Consider the following 19,149-nt stretch of genomic DNA (forward strand, 5'->3'; position numbering starts at 1 on the left):
ACTTCGGTGAAGCAAGACTTCTCTAATACTGGCAGGGCTTTTCTAGGCTGAAGCACACAACCCCCAGTTCTTGTGTGCCACTTAATTTTGGGTGTGGTGGGTCTGTGGTAGATCTTAATAAATAGCCAACACACTTGTGCTTTCCAGATAATCTGATTCTGAATGGTCTGTAGAAATTCCATGTATCCTTTGAATACCAGGGGGGTGTGGGGGAGGCAGCGAGGGCTTCGTTTTAGAAAACCAGGCTTCAGCGCTGGTGGACGTGGCTATATAATCCCACGCTGCAGCAGCAGCGCTTGCTTGGGAGCAGAATCATCTCGTGTCCATTTTTGACTCAGAAGCGATTGTAGACTGCAGAGCAGTGATATGGCCAAATGTTTCCTTCAGGATGAAGCCTAGATTTTTTTTTTTTTTCCCCCCAGAACATGGCATTTTGTTGTGTCATATTCCACTTCTGATGCTGCAAGCAGAGGATGGGCTTCTAAATCCTCTTTTTGTGTCCCACGGCCTGGTATAGTGGGAAGCACACACTCCCTGAGATTTTTGGTTTGGGTTGACACAGGGGGGAGGAGGAAAGCTGGGAGTATCCAGTTTTTCATGTTTGCGTGTGTCATTACTGTACAGAAGAGGTCTAGATTTTAAATCCTCTTCTGGTAAACAAAGGAAAGGCAGCTTAGGTGTATGTGTCTGGTCAGGGGGTGAGGAGAATTATCCTTGATTGACACGGACAGGCTCATGCTATGATATTATACGACAAGACCGTGCATTGCTGTTGTCCGTATCTGTCTCTTTGTCGTACTTTGTTCTAGATCCCGGCTGCATTTGCTGCTGAAAATAGCAGCCTGCCTTACCTGTGAATAAAGGTTAAAATGCCTTCTTCAAAAAGTTGTGCCGGTGTTCTGCTCTTTTCAGATCTCATCTGTTCCCTCTCCTCTTAGCAGAACCACTGTAGGTAACGCTTTCAGAGCCCCAGCCTTGTCTTTGACAGCCAGTACTGTAAACTTGGTCCTGAAGCTGCAGGTGAGGCCTCAACTTTGGTTTTTTCCCTGTTCGTATCAGGATGAAAGCAGGCGTAGGCTTTGCTCTACTACATTACTAATAGCAAATGCTGCCCTTTTTGTTCCCCAGACTTGATTCTGTAATTAGTCAGGTGTTATTAATAGTTCAGGATAGAACTGGCTTTCTGGCATGCAAGCTGTTTTGTTTCTGTTGGGGAAGCAGAAACGGGTACGATAGGAAATACTAAAGTTAGCACACTGTGTTGTTCATTCTTTTCCTGTTTCTTGTTCTTCTCCCTTTGAAATGAAGAGCTAACTTAAAATGTGAGAGAACCAATTTGTGGGATGGTGACCTCCCTGCAGCTGGAGCCCTCGCTTACTGGGATGATGCGCTCCTAATGGCATATCCTAATCCCAAATGTGCTCCTGAAGAGCCCAAGCAGGCACTCTCATGTTCAGGCATGAATTCAGTTATCAGCTGCAGGTGGAGCTGTACTAGCTCAGTAATGATCTTCCACTCAGTAAAAACCAAAACATTACATTTATTTTCCTCCTAAAATTGCATTACATTCCCAATGTTCACATTCAACACTGTAAAAAGAAAGGGAAGGTACGGTTTTTAGCCTTAGGCTAGAGAGAAGTGCCTTCGGTGGAGATAGAAGGAGGGCTAAGGAAAATGCGTAAGGAAAAAGGGTTTCTCAGTGCTTTCCTTCTGAACCGTTTCTGTTCCCTTTCCCGTGTCTGTGGGCACCCACCTGCCCATTCCACGAGGAGGAGATGGAGATAACGCTGTCTTACCCAGGCGTAACAGTCTCAGCTGAAGCCTGCTGAAGTCATCAGAAAGATTACCTGCCTTCGGTCGTGCCTTCTACGGAAAAATAAAAAGGCTGTGGACAAGCAATCCCGGCGAGAAGCGAAGCACCCCGGAGCCGGCGCAGGGGCGCACCGGATGAGGCGCAGCCGGCGGCGGAGCGGACTCCCGCGGCGCTGGGGCGGCCGAGGCCGGGGCGCTGTGCCGGGCTGGGCCCGCCCCTCCGCGCAGGGCTGCCAGCGCGGAGCCCCCCCAGGCCCCGCGGAGCGGAGCTGCGACGGGCGCGGGGGGAGGATCCCACCCCGCCGCCCCGCTCCCTCCCATGGGCCGCCGGCAGCCCGCAGCGGCCGGGGAGGCAGCGCCCCGCAGGCGGGTTGGGTGCGCGGGGCAGAGCGCGGCGGCGGAGATGGCCCTGCTCCCGCGGCGATTCCTCTGCTTCGTGCTGGGTAAGTGCGCGCCCTCGGACCCCCGGGAGCAAACTTCCCCGGTTGGCGCTGCAGCGGGCGGCGCCGGGCAGAACTTGAGAAGCGCGCTGGTACCGTTGGCAGCGTTCATGCGGGGCGGTGACAGCGGGAGAAGCTCCCCAGGAAGCCCCGAAGCAGCCCGGCCGTGGCGGTGGTGGCTGCGGGGCGGTTGCGGGAAGTCCTCTTCCTTCCTGAGCGGGGCCGGAGGGAGCACCGGCGGGCCCGGGAGGCGTGCGCTGCCTCTACGCTGAGAACGGGTGTGTAGCACCGGCCTCCTCCCTGACTTTACCAGCACCTGCTGACCTGTTTATCCCTAAAACCTGCGAAGTCTCCAGCTGGGCTTTGCTGGCAACACAGAAAGCAGGTGCAAATTAAAAGGAGAAATTGTTCCGAAGCACTAGAAAATAATAAAATGTCTAACTTGGCCCTTAAATATGTCAGATGATGATGCTATTGGACACAGCCTGTTTTGTGTGGGATTTCCTATTTGGTAGGTGAGATTTACTAAAGCATGTTCGTGCTGGAAGATGTCCTCTGCTATTTGTTTCAAAAGTAGAAATTAATTACTGAGAGACTGCTTTAGGAGTCTCTGTTTTCCTATTTCTGAGCCTTAGGGAGAGGATGCAGCCAGAAGTGCTCGTTCAAGCAAGCATTTCTAAGCTGCGGTTGGATGTTCTGGGTTTAGCAGATGATCAACTTAAAATCGGGTTGGAAATTCTTGCATTGCCTGATTATTTTCATGGGGCGCAGCGTGCCCTGGTTTCTTTGATGCCCCTAGCATTTCAGATGCAACAGGTAGAGACTTGTGCAGTGCTTGTAACCTGTGTATCCGCAGCAAAAAGCTCAGAAGGATCACATATCGGTACTTGGTATAAGAAGAAGCACGTTTATTTAAGGTTACCTAAAAGGGAAACCGCGTACCCTCATCCTAATGCTGATCTTCCGTGAAATCAAAGTGCTCTTTGGGGAAGCGTGGATTTCTCTTTCCTCCCCTTCCTTCTCTTGCCGGTTTTCTCCTCTAAACCCTGGTGAATAATGCATTGAGCTGTGCTGCATGTAATGGTCTTACCTGTACCACATAATTAACTATTTACTGCTCTTAGCTAGCGGTTATTCACGGGGAGGAGAAGGCTGTGCCATTAGACGAAGCACATTCTCTGTGCTCGGTTGCGGGGAAAGACTCCGGGTCCCTGGCTGAGGAGGGAGCAGTCCCGCGCAGAAACCTGTGGCTGATGCTGCTGCCAGGGAGCACTAATTCCTGCTTAGTTAGGATTTATCTCTGCTCTGTCTTGCCAGTCCTTTTCCCCTTTTCCTGCCCCTTCCTTCTCTTGGTTTGGGCACTGTAACTTTTGCAAGTGAAGAGAGCAGGAGTTGGTGATACTCCAGGCTGCTCTTTTCCATCTCCAGTAGGCTCGGTTGCAGCAGGACGTCTGCCTCTGTGCAAGCCACTTAGCTGGGATAGATGACAGCTAAATCGTGGTGTCAAGTGGTGGATGCGTTTGCCTTTCGCTGCATCCTCCTCCTGCAATTTTTTTTTTTTTTTAGCATGTTCTTCACTATTAAAAAAAAAAAACAACAAAAAACCAACAAAACCTGTTTGTGTCTTTCTGCTTTACAGCCCTGCACACAGGCAGGGCTGCACTGAAATTGCAGGTGACAACTGAGAGAGCCCAGAAGTCACAGTGGAGTTGTGAATTTTGAGGTTGCTGATACTTCTGAGGAAGCAGGTTGTTTTAAAATGAAAAGAAGTATTTTAAAAAAAGGGAAAGAGAAAAGGGGGAAAAAAGCTCAGCTAATAGACGTGCCAGGATCTTGCTAACATGAGCACTGAGGTAGCAGACAAACCCGGAGTGCCTCTGCTCAACACCAGGTGTTAATGCTTACTTGGGGAGCATCATCTCTCTCCCTGTAAATCATGCCATGCACCGTTGCAGTCTCTTTGGACAGGCAGCAGGTAGGGAAGACGAATTTTACGGCTGCGTGTTGGCATTTTTACTGCCGGCTCGTGAGCCCTGCCGCTGCCTTGGGACATGCTCTCGGGACAGCCGCCTTTGTCACTAAAGCACCTTCCCTTGCAAATTATTGAGAGCTTTGTGAATGATGAATGTTGGGTGGTGGCTTTTGATGCTCTCCGCCCCAGATCTGTAGTTCTGGAGATGTGTCTGCCTCTGTAGGCAGCTCACCCTGAGCTCAGGGGCTTTCGCCAAGCCTGGTCCTGCTCCAGCTCCTTGCTGCATTTAGCTGCGGTCTGCCATTGCAGCCCACAGCAGGATGCAGAAGTGGTCTGGGGAGGCCGTCTTTCTGTTTCAAAATAAATAGATACTATTTGAGATGCCTAGATGGCATCCAGAATAAAACAGGGGAGCAAGGTTGAGGCTGACAGTGCTTTGGTGTGCCTTTGTTGAGTTGGTCATTTCTGCTTCAAGTCAGAGTGCAGCAACTTCTGCCGCTGGCTGGGAGCATCCTCCCTGCCTTGAGACCACAGCCTCTGCAGGACTTCTTGGTGGTGGGGACCGAGCCCCTGGCCTAAAGCTGTGAGAGCCGTACTGCCTGACTGGAGAGCTTTCCCCTGGCAGCTCAGAGCTGTTGACTCCCAAATTTGCATGCGGTCTGGGCCACGAGAGGATGACACAGACTCTCTCCCTGCTACCGTAACCCCCTGGCTGTACAGAAGCCGGGGTTCAGATCCTGGAAGCATCACCTGAGCTTTCCTCCTATGCAAGAAAAGCCTTTCTCCTAAAGCTCAAGCCTTTCTCTTAAAGCTCAAGCTTTAAGCAACTTTGCAAACGGCTGCAGAGTCCTTAAAAAGCAGTGATGGCCAGGATGTTGACTGCCTAAAAGTAACCCCAGTCTCATTCAGCAGGCCCGAGGTCCAGCTGTATCCCAAGGTAACCACTTCCATTAGAGGTAAAATTAGGCTTTTTCTGGTTTTTGGCTGCGGTTCCTGGCAGAAGCTGCTCAGAGAGGAGGGAATGAGCCATGCTCTTGTTCATCGTTACCGGGAGTGGTGATGATTAGCACCATGCTCTGCTCTGTAGGCTTACTTCAGTGTTTAAAGGGTTGGTTACCTGAGGGCTGGGTTTCACAAGGAGACTTGTTATTGCTGGTGATGATGGATGAAGCAGGATTATGGCTCGCGAGCCAGGTCAAGGTCGTGCAGCTGAGAGTTACAGGCAAACCCTGTTAGTTCTGCTAAACTCCACGCAGGTTTGCAGAGAGATGGGCCCACACTGATGGCACCTCAGCTGCACCGCTTGCTGGAGGTGGTGCAGGGATATGCCAGTAGCATCCCTCCCATGCCCCCGTGTGCATACCCAGGGATGCTGTCTGGCGTGAGAAGAGTCGGGTGATGCTCGCTGCTGTTGCTTGCGGAGCTGCGGTGCCTCTCACAAATGTGCTAGCAGGTGGCTGGAGATCCCCTGGGGACAGACGTTCCCCATGCCAGCGTTTGCTGTCGCTTCCTGTGCCTGTTTCTGCTGGCACGCAGTGCTGTGCTATGCTGCTTTGATTTCTTTCGGGTTTAGATAGCTGTATTATTGAAAGAGATAAGAGGGAATTGCAAATAAGGCCAGTAAAACATTAATGTCATATTGACTCCCTGCATCTTCAGTATGTGCTGTACAGCATTATGTTTGCATATTCTACAGAAAATAATGCTTTCTTAAAAAACAAACTATTTATTGGCATTATTTATGATCTCTCCTGGAAAATAGGAAATTACAAGTGCCTTTGTATCCTCTGTTTGGCTGTTGGGACCCCTGGAGTCGGGAGAAAAGGTAGCACCTTAAAACCTTTGGAGTTCTTCGGAGTAGTTTAAATTGTCTTAACTCCACATATAAACATCATGATTTTGATGCCTGGACTTTGGTCCAAGATGCCTCCAGGAAAGGAGGTGGCAGTGAGAGGAGATGCTTTGGGTTTTCTGTACATACCTGGGTACCCGTATATTCCCTTTGCCCTGTAAATCCTTAAACCATTACATCTTACACCTTAATACCGTCAGTCCGTGCTTTGCAGGCTGTAGTCGGCTGATCACTTGAATTTCCTGGACTCAGAAATAATAGTAATAAGAAAAGATTAACACTGAGAGTAACAAGAAAGGGAAACCTCTGCCTGTCAGCAGGAGCGGCTTTGCGAGACAGGCAGCTGCACTGCTACCACAAAATTTTGTGGTGCGTTAGGATTATTTGTGTCTTCCTTCACCCCAAAACACACTCAGTAATACCTGCGTGTTATTTGAGCTCGAGCACCTCTTTTAGAAAAATACTTAGTCTTGCTTTAAAGACTAATTGAAGGCTACCACGTCTCTGGGAAAATCCTCCTGAATATTTAGAGCATGTCGTGTTATAAATCCCTGACAATAAAGTAAAACATTCCTCCTCCCTTTCAGAGCATCTCTGAGATAGAGAGGACTCGAGGCTTCCTATGCATTAAAAGAAAAGCATGTGAGTAGTGCAAAAGAAATTACTGCCACCGTGTAATTTCGCATACCGCTGCCATATGTGCCAGCTCTATTCCTATAGAAACCAGTGGCATATGGGTTTGGTTGGCTGGATGCAGGCTGTGTTCTCCGGTCAGGAAGCCACTTGGCTTTGAGAAATTGAATTGCATTTATTAACTCTGAAATGCTGTTGAATTAAACAGCCGTTAAGCACCGACACTGTAATCTCGTATTTGTAATGACCCTGGAGGTTGTGGATAATGAAAATATAAATGCCATGGCCTGGAATGAAATTAGAGACCTCATAATCACTAAAAAAGGGGTTGGCATCCTTCATGTTTTCAAAGGGCTGGAAATCAATATCGGGTCATTACAGGGTTGAGGGAGGTCTTGGAAACCTGCGGGTGGAAATCTGGAGTTATTGCTCTGTGCTAGCAAGTTCCTTCTGCCTCCCTAACCGGCTCCGAAGCCTGGCTCTGTCGGTATTAGTGGGCACGTTTGGTGGAAGTATTGGCCCCAAAGCAATGGTTGTGGTCGCAGCCCTTGCCGGCACGGACTGCGCACTGAGCGAGGACTGAAAACACCACAGGGCAGCACTGGGTTCAGGGGAGAGGAGCATTAAAAACTGCTTATATAGGGGATATGCAGCATGTTTCGACTTGGTCAAATAGCTAAATACCTTTTTCTCTTCTAAAAGAAAATCATGGCTAGGGTTTGCTGGGCACATTCCCGCTGTGGATAGATGAGTACCGGAGAATCCTGAGCGCGGCGTGCCGTTGCTGTGCCGTGGTGCTGCTGTGGAAGCTGCCTATGAGCTCGCTGCTTTTAATCAGCAAATCCAGTAATGAACCTGCTTAATGGTTTCAGTCCCTTGTCTCTGCACTTCTACAACTTGAGCTTTTCAGGATTTAAAACCACAGCCTGACACCTCAGGAAAGCATCCCAGCGGGGCTCTGCACCGGGAATTGGGCAGCAGCCTGGGTGAAAACCTCCGGCAGTGCTGGATTTCAACTGAGGGCGGGATGCGATCTGTCTGGGCTTCCCCATATCCTTTAGGTAACGTTTGTTGGGAAAACGGCAGCACTCTCTGTGGGTGAGTTGCAGACAAGTGCCATCTCTGTGCATTATTCAGCTGGAAGGAAAGAAAACTGCATCGAGAAGCCTCTGTTAAAAAGGAAAATAAATTATTCCCGGGCAGCTCACGTGGCTCAGCAACAGATTTTAGTCTGGAAACTGTATATTAAAAGTATTTAGTCAAGCTGCTGTTCTTTGCAGCCTGTGATGAATGCACCAACAAGGCAGTAAGGCTGCCTTTATATTTATTTATTATGTGCTTCTTCATAGACAATCTGTTTGAGTGAATAACATTTGCCTGGGAACCGATTTTTTTTCTCTCAAAGGTAGTTCAGTAAAATGGTTCATAGTCCCACATACCAGAATAATCCGCGTTTAACGCACACAAACCCGTTGAAACCTGAACCAACAGGATCGAAGCGTGTTGTCTCCAAAATGATGCCGGGCACTTTTAACCTTGGTGTTAGTTTCCCTGTTCTTATTATAGCCTCAATCAACTGAAATAGCTGAAGGAAAAAATAGTCTGGGGGCGGGGGGAGAAGAGCACGTTTGCCTTTAGCACGTTCTTGAGATCTTGAGTGTGGTGGCTGCTCGTTTCTCTGTGGCTTTCTGCAACAAGACCAGCCCAGCCGACATGTGGCCTCTTTTGGCATCCCATGCTTTGTTGATGTTTTAAAAATAATTCTAAAGCACGGGTCTAATGCCAGGTTAAGGTGCCAGGATGATGATGCTGGAAACCACTGTCCTCCCCTGGTAGGCAGGAGAAGAGGCAGCTGGTGTCCGGGGGTGGCATCCCTTCAGCCCCTGGAAGCTGCTGCCAACTGCACGGGCTGTTTGCAAAAGATGGGCGCGCAGAATTAAATGGGGATCGCTGGTTCAGCTCGTCCAGGTCAGCGAGCAGGTATTTGATGGTGATAATGGTCAGACCCGATTTGAACTAGGAACGGGTGAAGCCAGTGAAGTCAGGGCTGTACCATCCCGCATCTCCAGTGCACGTCTAAAACCTGTGCTTTTCCTCCATTAATTTAATCAAGGTGGATTATTTTTAAAAAGGCTCCGCTGTTCATTAGGGATATAATTATCTTTATAACTAACTGCTCATGGCAGATTTTTCCCTCTCCTGATTTGCAGTCAGCCAGCAGTTGGTTTTCAGCATGCCTGGGTTTTGATTCCCATTCTCCTTCCTCCCTTCTCAGCTGGTTTTGGTTTGATTTTACTTACTAAATGAATTTGTTGGGGGAAAGAAAAGTATTTGTCATTCTGCCCTATGCAGAATCAAGTCTAGGGACATGTAAGATAAGTCCCGTTCCTGGAAATGTGTTTGGCAGCCACTAATGGATGATGAGGACATACCATAACTCGTGCTGATACATCTGGGAAACTGAGGCGAGGAGAGAAACTGGACCAGGGTCCTGGCTCTTTGAACAGCCTATTTCAGTGTATTTAGTTGTTAATATTATTTAACAGCAATACTATATGGCAAAAAGTGAATCCCTTGTGACCCAGCTAAGCAGGACTGTCCTGCACTGGGCGATGTGTTGCGAAGTTTATTTTGCATTCTAATTTTAATCAAATATTCTGCATCTTAGAAGAGCCGTTATGTGGAAACCTGTATCAGAACGATGTTAAATTATCCTTCGTTTGGGGAGGGGTCAGCTGTTGTGCTGTAGGTGCAGGAAAGCTGCTTTCTGAGGTGCTCCATAGAATATTGAACTTGGAAGAGGAATAACATAGTGCAGCAGTATCTGTGCTACTCGAGCATCTCCTGAGCATGGCAGGGATCCAGCAGGAGGGGCTGGGGAAACCGTTTTCTGTGGGCTTGCTGAGGCAATCGCTTGATACTTTTGTGAGTCGCTGTATCTTGCAGTAATTGAGTGCTTTGGAAGCCTTACACCATCCCAAAGCATTTCCATGTTTCTTAAATCTCTCAAATCCTCAGAAAACTAATCACTTTGATATTTAGAAGAACTGGAGTTGTCCTTTCCACGCAGAACCTAAATGCCTTTAATCTGATTTATTAACTCAGTGTAGAAAAGGGGGACTTCATTCAGTGGGACCCTGCTCCAGGGGTTATTCCCCTTCATTTTATGACATAGAGCAAAATAAATAGATAGCTTTTTTTTTTTTCCAGCCAGCACTAATGAGATATTTTGCATACAGCTGAACATAGTCATGAAACCCAAAAGGATATCTGAGGTTTTAATTTTGGCATCCTGTTGTGCCTGCGAAGGAACGTAGTGATTTATCCATCGAGCTGATACTTTGATGATTTGTAGTCATTTAATTTTTTGCTAGGATGGGGTTGTTTGAGTTTTTGCTATCATTTTATAGTTATCCCAAGCATTACAAGAGGGCATAAAATAAACTGCATAAAAATAACTGCCAGTGAATTATTTGTTGAAGTTGAGGTAGGAGCCAGCTGCCTGAAAGCAATGCCTGTTTGGGGGCTTTTTTTTTTTTTTTTTTTTTTTTAAGCAAATGCCTTATTAAGCTGATGAGGCAGGACACTTTCAACTAGCGGATTTGATGGTATTTTTGTTAATTGATGGTCGGGGTTCCCGCTTGGGCTGGCCTGTGAGTTGGAGGGAGGAGGGACAGGGCGGCACAGGTCACCCATGGGCAGAGGGGACTGCATGCAGAGCTCTGCCACACCGATACCGGGCAGGAGGCGGGTGGTGTTATCGGCAGAGGTGGGCAGGTGCAATCCCACGTGGGCAGGCTGAAGGCCGTAGTGGTTGTCATTTCAGTCTCCCAAATTGTTTTCCTCCCTGCAGAGCTACCGCCCCGGGTGCGGGGGACCCCGTCTCTGGCTGCAGGACCCCCCAGGCATCTCTGAAAGGCGCTTCAGGCTGGGTCCCTCGTCCTGTGGGAAAGCAGCTGCCGTGGCAGGCAGGGCAGGCGCACGTCCCTGGGGGGAAGGGCAGGGAAAACTCCGTTATTGTGTGGTCCCTTTGGCAGGCAGCGAGAGCTGGGATGCGGCGAGGAGGTGTTGCACTGGGAAGAGAGATGAGGGCAAAGGACTCCTGACCCGTGTACCGGCTGGCTTCATTAGCCTGCCGCTCACAAAGCGGCCCTAATTAGGGACCTAGCTGTGGAGCTGATTGATGGGTGCAGTGGAGCATACTGCAGCCCCGGTCCTTGTGGTGCCGCAGAGCTGAGATGGGGCGGCAGGGTCTGGGTGCTGGCTCCAGCGAGCAGGGACCGGAACTGCTCCGCTCACCTCGCCACGGCCGGAGGAAAGCAATTGCAGCGCTCAGGTGCAACGTGCTTTGATAAAAACATGGTGCCCGGTATTGCTTCCGAGCGAGTCGTAGACTCTTTCATCGAAAGATCATCGGGATGCCAAGAAAATAGGTAGGGATGGGCAGAAATGCTAGTGCTTTGGTGCTGCGTGCCCTGTTTGCAGGTACAAGGAGGGGGCCAGGAAATGCAGCGTGCTGGTACGGGGCTGCTGCGGTCGCTGGGCTGGCGTTTGTGCCGACAGCCGCGTCTGGCTGCCGGTGTGCAGCTGAGCTGGAGCCGATGCTTATTCGTGATCCTCTTGTTTCCGTTTGACCTTCTCCTGTTACTACCTTTTACCATAAATAAGTCTTCATGCCTGGTGATATTTATCCCCAGAAGTGTTTCTGGAGCATCATCACGCTGCCTTCAGCAAGGCACAGCCCTCGCACTGGCTCCCACGCTCATCCGGGCCATGGTCCCACAGAAATGGGACTTCTGGGGACGCTCCTCTGGAAGCAGCGGTGGGATGGCGCTGGCAGGACCGCAGCGTGCTCTTCAGACCCATCCCATGTTGTGCTTCGTTCCCAAAGATGTGGAAGCCTTTGGCCTCTGTGGAGGGCATCTGCCACCCGAGCTTTCCGTGTGGCCAGGTCCCTAACAGGGGACTGTCCCCAGCCTGGCTGAGGAGGGACTGACTTTCTCTACCGATTCTGCATTCAGGTATCTGCTGTCTTCCAAGCTAGCAAGGTTTTACACTTACCCTTGCCGCAGCTTACGCCCCTGGCACGGCATTTATGCCATGGCATCTCCTGCCATGGTGGTCTCATTTCGCTGGGATTTAATGGAATTAGCTGGCAAGTATTTATTCAGGGTTGGGGGAGGCTGTTTCGTGAGCAAGCCCGGATGGAGGGATGCAGCACACAGACCTGAGGAGCCCAGGGTGAGGCCCACGGTGATGCTCTGCCCTGGGACTGCAGCACCTGCAGCTCGCTCCCCGAAGCGGCACAAGCAAAGCCATAACCACATGCGTGTTTTTCAGGGGAATATCTGTTTTCCTATAATTGAGCTTTCCTAGCCCTGTCTCTTTTCACTTAACATTTTTTCCCCTGCTGCGAGGTTTCCCCCCCCCCCCAGCCTGAGTGACTTCTCTCCCATCCAAGTTTCTCAAGTCCTCGAGTCCTTTGACAGCTTTTGTGGCTTCATGGCAGTGAAGCTGTTGGACAGGTAAAATATGGGGTGAGCCCTCCATCTGCAGACCTTGCTGAGGAGCTCCAGCCGTGCTTTGTAACCATGTCCGTGCCATGCTTACAGACCCCTCCGTTCAAGTAGGAGCCGGGTTGTTTCTTCTGCTGCTCCATCTGCAGCCCCCCAGGGCAGAGGGGAGGCAGGGAGGGGAGGATGCTCCTTCTCTTCTCCAAAGCGAGCAGTGGCAGTGTGTCCAAGACATCCTGGGATCAGCCTTCCCAGGTGCTGGGAGACGGGCAGATGTTCCCCCCACCTCCCAGCATCTGCTCAGCCTTTGAAATACTCGCTGCGCGGTGACTCAGCGGCGTGTTGAAAAATCCCCGCTCCCTTTCAGTATGTGAAAACCCCTGAATCCCATGAATTCCCTCTTAATTTACATCCCGAATGGCTATGTTGGGAAGGAAAATCCTGTGGATTAAGGGACAGTGTCGCAACACGCCAAGTGAACAAGCATGCAGCAGGCAGGGGAGGCAGACACTGCCTGGTTTTAGGACCCGAGGATACTCCAGAAGCATCAGGGAGTGGGTTTGGGACAGAGCAGCTCTCTGAATTAATGCTGCTGGGATGAGAAATACCCTTCTCACATTAAACAAGATGGTTGGTGACTGCTTTGGGTGGCCAATGAGTGGCCCTCCTTGTCCTGACGTCCCTGAGCCTGACTCTGGCTGTGTGCCTACAGGTTGCTGGTGAGGGGACCAGGCTCCTCCCATGGGCTCGCCCACTGCCTGCCAAGCACCTGCATCCCTACAGCGATCGGGAAATAGGAGCATCTCTGCGAGAACTTTGAACACCTCCACATATTTTTGAGGTCTCTAAACTGGATATGGGGAGCCTGGTGCTGCGCTGTGGTGAAAGCAGCAGCAGCTTATCCAATCATGCATTAATAAATAAAGTTTTTGAGATGCTTGAAGTGCTACATATCATCCATTTTCCTTGGCCAAATTTATTTGGTCAGAAGTGGCGGCAGGGTAGCTCTGTCACCTGCAGGCCTGGTGGGTAGGTGGCTGTGGGCTCCTTTTCTGCCCACATAACAATGATGGCTTTTCTGCATTTCCAAGTGCTTTACAGAAGAGGCCAAGATGATGGTCCTCACCTGCAGTTGAGGAAAGGGAGGTGCCTTGTGTTAAAAGGTGGTACTCGGGGCAGGAGAGTGCCACGGACAGGGGCGCTGTGCCTGGGGAGGGCAGGGGGCAGAGCCCCATGCCCTGTGCTCTCCTCCCACTACATTTGCTGGTCTTGGGAGGAAAAGGTGTCCTGAGCTGTAAAGTAACGCTCCTCTAAGGCTTGGAAATCACCACGGAGATACTGAAAGCCTCCACAGCCGTTCCCCTGCAGTGGGCTGGTAGTGAGAAGGAAAGATGCTGGAGATGAAATATTGTCAAACTCGGAAGGGAGGAGGGCACCAGAGGAGCTGCCTGGGGAGAAGTCAGGCTCAGCCTTCACGGGAAGGGATGGGGATGGGATGGGATAATTCTGTGCTGATGTTGGGGCTTGGGCAGGCTGCTTGAGAAGGGGATAGGTCTCTGTCTCCCCCACGATCACCTGCAGGATTTGGACACCTCCATCCATCTCGCCATTCCCAAGCTGCTGCACAGGCCCGACAGCCCCAGGAGCCGCTGCCGGATCCCAGCAGCTCAGGGCGGGTGCCAGTGCCCCTGGCCTGACCCAGCCAGGCGGGGAGGAGAGGCTTTAAAAATACATTCCCCATGCAAAACCAGGACAGAAATAGTCCTGCCAGGGCTCGGAGGTTTCGTTTGACTGCGGGGGGTGCATCCCAGGCTGTCAGCAAGCAGACGTGTTATCAGATGGCTCCCTCCTTTCTGATAGAGAAATAAATAGCGTTGAGCCAGCCACCCTGTCGTTCCCCAACACCAACATCTTCATTTTTCTGTCCCCCAGCTCCAGCCGAAAGGGGTCACAGGTTTGCTAAGTGCCAGCTTCATTTTTATCTGGTGAACCAAGGGAGTGTTTGCAAGCTCTGAAGCCTTTGCTGAGCTGGCAGCTGCCCAAAGCAGCCCTGGCAGGAGGTATATTTTTAAGCAGAGGGTGCCAGACCCTTCCTGGGGGTTATGGGGCTGCGAGTGCTGGAAGGGGCAGTTGTGCCTTTCTTCCTGCTTCTCCCCAACTGGTGTGGGTGACTTCCCCTCTCTCTCGTGTTTCTTGGCATGAGGTTTCTTGCGCAAGACCTGAGCTTCCTGCTAGGTTATGCAGTGGTTTGGTTTTTAAGCCCTATCCAGAGCTGTACCCCATAGGGGTCTTCAGAGCCTGGTGTGGAAGGTGCTCCTTGGATGGGTGAGCTGCAGAGGAGGTTGGTCCCCAGCGCCAGGCTTGTACCTCCATTGGGGTTCAGCCTGCTTTTTGGAGAAAACATCTGACTCTAATACCACCATGGGGGCCAGAGGCTATGTACGAAGCAGCAGGCTGGAAATGCCCCCCATGCCTAATCTGGCTCTGTTTGGGGAGGGCAAAATCAGGCTTAGGAGAAGGTGTGGACGGGCACCGGCAGGCGGTCAGGGAGGTCCCCGGGGCAGGTTTGCAGTGACACCGCCAATTCCCACGTCGACAGTTTGTGGGTGCCAGCCAAAGCCCAGCCCAGCCCTTTACATGCAAGCACTGCTGGGGATGGTGGGTTTATTTTCAGTCCTGCGAGCACTTGCTCCATCCCCTGCGAAACCATCTGCTGCCTCCAGCTGGGCTGGTTTGTGGGCTTTGAATCAACAAAGAAAACACCTCCCACAAATTTTCCATTTTTTGGCCACAAACCAGGATGTTTTTTATGCTCATCTTCTGCCTCCTGCCCCCCATGTCCTCTCCCTGCCCTCCCACAAGTGTTTTGGATGAGAAGTTTTGGACTAGGCCTGATCCTTCCCTTGGCTTCGTGCTTCAATTCGGGCAGAGCACCAGAGTGCTGGGAGGGGACTCGCTCGGATGTGACCCTGGGATGCTTCCAAGGGTGCCCAAGCCCCGATGCGGGGGGGTACCACATGCTCACCAGGCTTAAGATGAAAACTTGAGCTTAATTACTTTGAGCTACTAATGAGCACCGGACGTGACAGCTCTGCTGAGTCAAAGTGAAGATGCTGAGAAAAGCACTTGGTGAGGACCGGCTCAGCTGGTCTGTTTGTAGATGTGGGTCCCAACATGAAGGGAAGGGTTGAAAAACAAAATTAGGCAGCGTGAAGCTAATTAACGTGTGTTCCCCATGTACGGAGCGGCTTTCAAGGCTTCCCAGGGCTGTGCCTGCAAAATCCCCCCACTCAAAACCCGCTCTCCCAGAGCCATGCGGTACCTCCAGCAGGGACACAGGGCTGTGGTCACTGCACATCGTTTTTGTCACCAGGGTGAGTGGTGTGTCCTGGCAGGGATGACTGCGAGTCCAAGGTGGCCGGGGGATGTTGGCCACAAGAGAGTGGGACAAAATCAGGTTTGGGTTTAGCCACAAGCGACCGTCTCCTTCCCAGCATCGGTCCCAGCTGGCAACTGCCTGATTTGGCAGCATGCAGCACAGCTGTCCAGCTGGGCTTTCCCTGGTTTAATCTTCCTGGGTTGGTACCTGCCGGGGCAGGATTCATCCTGCTGGATGGGGACATGGCAAAGGCACGGCTTGATGCATACTCAGGAAATGAGCTCCAGATTTCCAGCTCTTGTTGGGTTTTATTTTGCAACTGGGTCCAAACCATGAGGCTTGTTCTCAATAAAACAGAGCAAACAACCACACAGAAAAGGAGGGGAAAACAGTCTGTTTTCATCTTGGTCTTGTTGAGAGAGCTAATTATTTCACAGGGCGGGTCACAGCATTTGGGAGAAGCCCAGGAGAAGATACTGGGATGTTTGTTCTTTGAGGCCAGAGCTTTGCTGGTGCTCGGGTTTAGCTATGTGTGGCTTGTCCATTGCCAGCCCTGCTGTGAGTGTCACTTTGCAATTATCTGCGATCTTCTGGGGTTTAATGAGACCTCTAAGCTTTTAGATTAATAACTGGCTATTTTCTGCTTTTTGCTATGAAGCCCTGAATGGTTTCCACCAAAAAACCCCTGCTGGTCCAGCTGTAGCCAGGATGGTCTGATGACTACTCTGCATACGTAGTCAAATAGTTTCATCCTTCATCTAGCACCATCAAGGGGTGACGTGGGCTTGGGGGAGTCAAGCTCCCCCATTTGCTGAATAGCAGTGAGCTACAGCCGTGCTGGGTGGGTCTGGCAGCCCCTCCAACAGCAGTCAGTGGCTGCCACTGAAAGGGTTCACAAATTAGGGTGTCTCCAGTTCCCATCCTATATAAGAGCCTCCATCAAGAGCTTCCTTCTTGGATGAAACTGCAAACAGGGGGTACAGTCCAGGCTCTGGGTGAGGAGCCTTCATCTGCAGGAGCCACGTGACCGGTGGCTAGGGGCTGCCCTGGCTGTGTCTGGAGAAACCCAGCAAGCCCAGAAGAACACAGCGTGTGAGTCCACGTTGGTAGGATCTCCCTAAAAATGAGACTGCCTTACTTGGGACTCACTGCCCCAAACTTTCCATATATTCCCAGTGCGCACGCATCGTGGGCAGCATCCAGAGGTCGAATGGCAGAGGGCCAGGGTGGCAAGGCTTGCAAAAAATGCTGACAGGCTCCGTCATGATGCCTGGGAACTGGGTCTGTCAGCGCTGGCATTGCTTTGACCTCCTGTGCCATGCCAGCCTGAAATGCTCATCTGTTCTCAGGCTTCGCAGTCCTCCCTGCCTCTGCCTCCCCCTGGGGTTGGCTGCACGTCCCAGCAAGACGAGCCCAAGAAGTCCCAGAAAGCTGAGGAGAAAATGGCCGGAGACCAAAGAATTATGCAGAGGGGATGGTGATGTGAAAAGCAAAAGTTGTCTTGCAGAGAAAGCTCAGGGCTTTCTGCTGGTGAACCGTCACCGTGGCAAGTGTGCAGGCTCTGCAGCAGTGGCAGGAGGAGAAGGAGGAGGTGGTGTTCACCAAGTTGTTTTCTGGAGCTGTGAGCCCAGAGCTCTTGGCCCAGACTCTAGCTATAAGAAGTGCAATGGAAGAAAGTCCAGTTATTTTCCCGAAATCTTTGTAACAATTCAGGGCCAGCAATGTTTTTCTGCTGAAATACATGAGCGACTTCGGTTTTTTGCAGCTAACCATCAGTAAGCTGAACCCTGGTAGATGTTTGCTGGGACTCTCCAGTACATCTATCCCAGGGCAATCAAGAGGATCTGGGATGCCTGAAAAAGCCTTCCCTCCAATCAATTCCTCACCACCGCTTTCCGGGTATTCCCTGTGAGGAGGCAAATTAAGGATTCTTAAAGTTACGTCTTTTACCAGGCAATCAGCGCTCTTCTCGTCAGGGAAGGGCGTTCATCAACAGTTGCGCAGGTCCTCATGCTGAGATAAACACCACATTGGATGGTGCCTCTTTCCAGCAGAAGGCGTCTTTGCACACAGAAGGCAGTGCGCAGACATGCTGCAAGGATGAATTTTGGACGGCTCACAGTGGTATCACCTATATGGATGCACAGGCTGGAGAGACATGGGAAGACAGAGATAACCCCCTGGTCCGTGTCTAGGCGGCACCTAAAGACCAAGTGGGGCTTTGGAGGTACCGCATGGCTCCGGTGGGATGTTCCCAGGGGACCACTGCGTTCCCACAGCTCCCAATGCCATTTTTCCCAAGGGAACGGGAGTGCCGGGAGCACGCGAGAAGGGAGCTGTTGGAGGCAGCTCAGCCTCGGTATAGTCAGTTTTTGGAGCTCATTTATTCAGCAGCTCCTTATATCCTTCACAAATGGATGCTGCTAAGTACAGAGATGTGACCGCTCTGGAGCTCAGTTATTTACAGCTCACTGCAGCTGACTTACACCGCCTCTGTCAGCAGGGCTGAGGGGGGAAGGAAAACCTTCTGGAATGAGAGCCAGGAGATACAAAAATCCCTTCCTGCTTTTTTTCCCTGTTGTTACAAACCCTGAGCCTGTCCCAGCCTGACGTGTTGATAAATGTGGGTTTGGGGGAAATCCGGGAAGCAGCAGGGAAGTATCCATGGGTTTAGGTGGGGACCACGTGGAAATGTGGCAGGAGCTTCTCCTCGCTTTGACCTTAAAATGTGCATTTAAAGCTAAAGCAAATTCTCCCCGGCAAGCTGAAAACAAAACAGCTTTTTGGTCTCGCTGTGCCCAGCTCCATCCTTGCAGCATTTACACAATGGGCTCTGTTGAGCCTTGCTCCTCTTGGATGCTCTTTGCCTCTGATGTATAAAACAGAAGAGTCCTTCACGATGATAAAAATCAATTGTCCTCATGAAATGTCTTGGTCACTGGCTGATGGGTCTGGTTTCCCCAGTCCCCCAGGGAAAAGGATTTGCAGACAGACCCCATGTGTAGGTATGGGAGATGCGGTGGGAGAGACATCTTCCAGGAGCACAGTCTCTGCACTGCTCCTTGGGGTTACCAAGCCAAGCCTTGGCTGTTGGCATCTGCAGTGCTCACCGCTGCAGAAGGCAAGTCCTTATGGGGAAGGCAGAGCTCCTGGAGAACACTGTGAAGAGCTGCCAGGGGGGAAAGAAAGGCGGTGACGTGCCTGCGAAGGACCTTCAGAGCAGAGACAAGAGGCAGGAACAAAGTGCAAGCATACGAGTCATGTGCTCAGGGATGACAAAGCCCGTGCACTGGCTGTTTCCTGGCTGCCCATACCTGTACTCAGCCCACGGCCACGTCCAACCCAGCAGTGTCTTTGAGCTGCATTGATTGGCAAGTGCTTAAAGCTCCCTGCGTTTTTTGTTTTCACTTGGTTTGGGTTGTTTTTTTCTTTTAATAGTAAGGCTCATTTTCATGCTGACTACCAGATATGTGACTTGCAGCTACTCAAGCAGGTGTTGCAGCCAGTTTGCAGTTCTCAGTTGCTTCATCCTCATGGTTTATTTAGTG

The 19,149-nt window shown here is 51.0% G+C and overlaps 1 protein-coding gene across 1 annotated transcript in view; it reads left to right on the top strand.

The window, feature by feature from the left end:
* The window catches only part of RBM44 (RNA binding motif protein 44), a 44,890-nt gene that overhangs the window by 12,097 nt on the left and 13,644 nt on the right, over positions 1-19,149 (top strand). Inside the window, exons 14-15 of the mRNA XM_076340591.1 lie at positions 939-952; positions 2,041-2,255. Coding sequence (XP_076196706.1) covers positions 939-952; positions 2,041-2,255 — 229 coding nt within the window. The remainder of the gene's footprint in view (positions 1-938; positions 953-2,040; positions 2,256-19,149) is intronic.

Source organism: Aptenodytes patagonicus, chromosome 6 (assembly GCF_965638725.1).
Source record: "Aptenodytes patagonicus chromosome 6, bAptPat1.pri.cur, whole genome shotgun sequence".
NCBI lineage: Eukaryota > Metazoa > Chordata > Aves > Sphenisciformes > Spheniscidae > Aptenodytes > Aptenodytes patagonicus.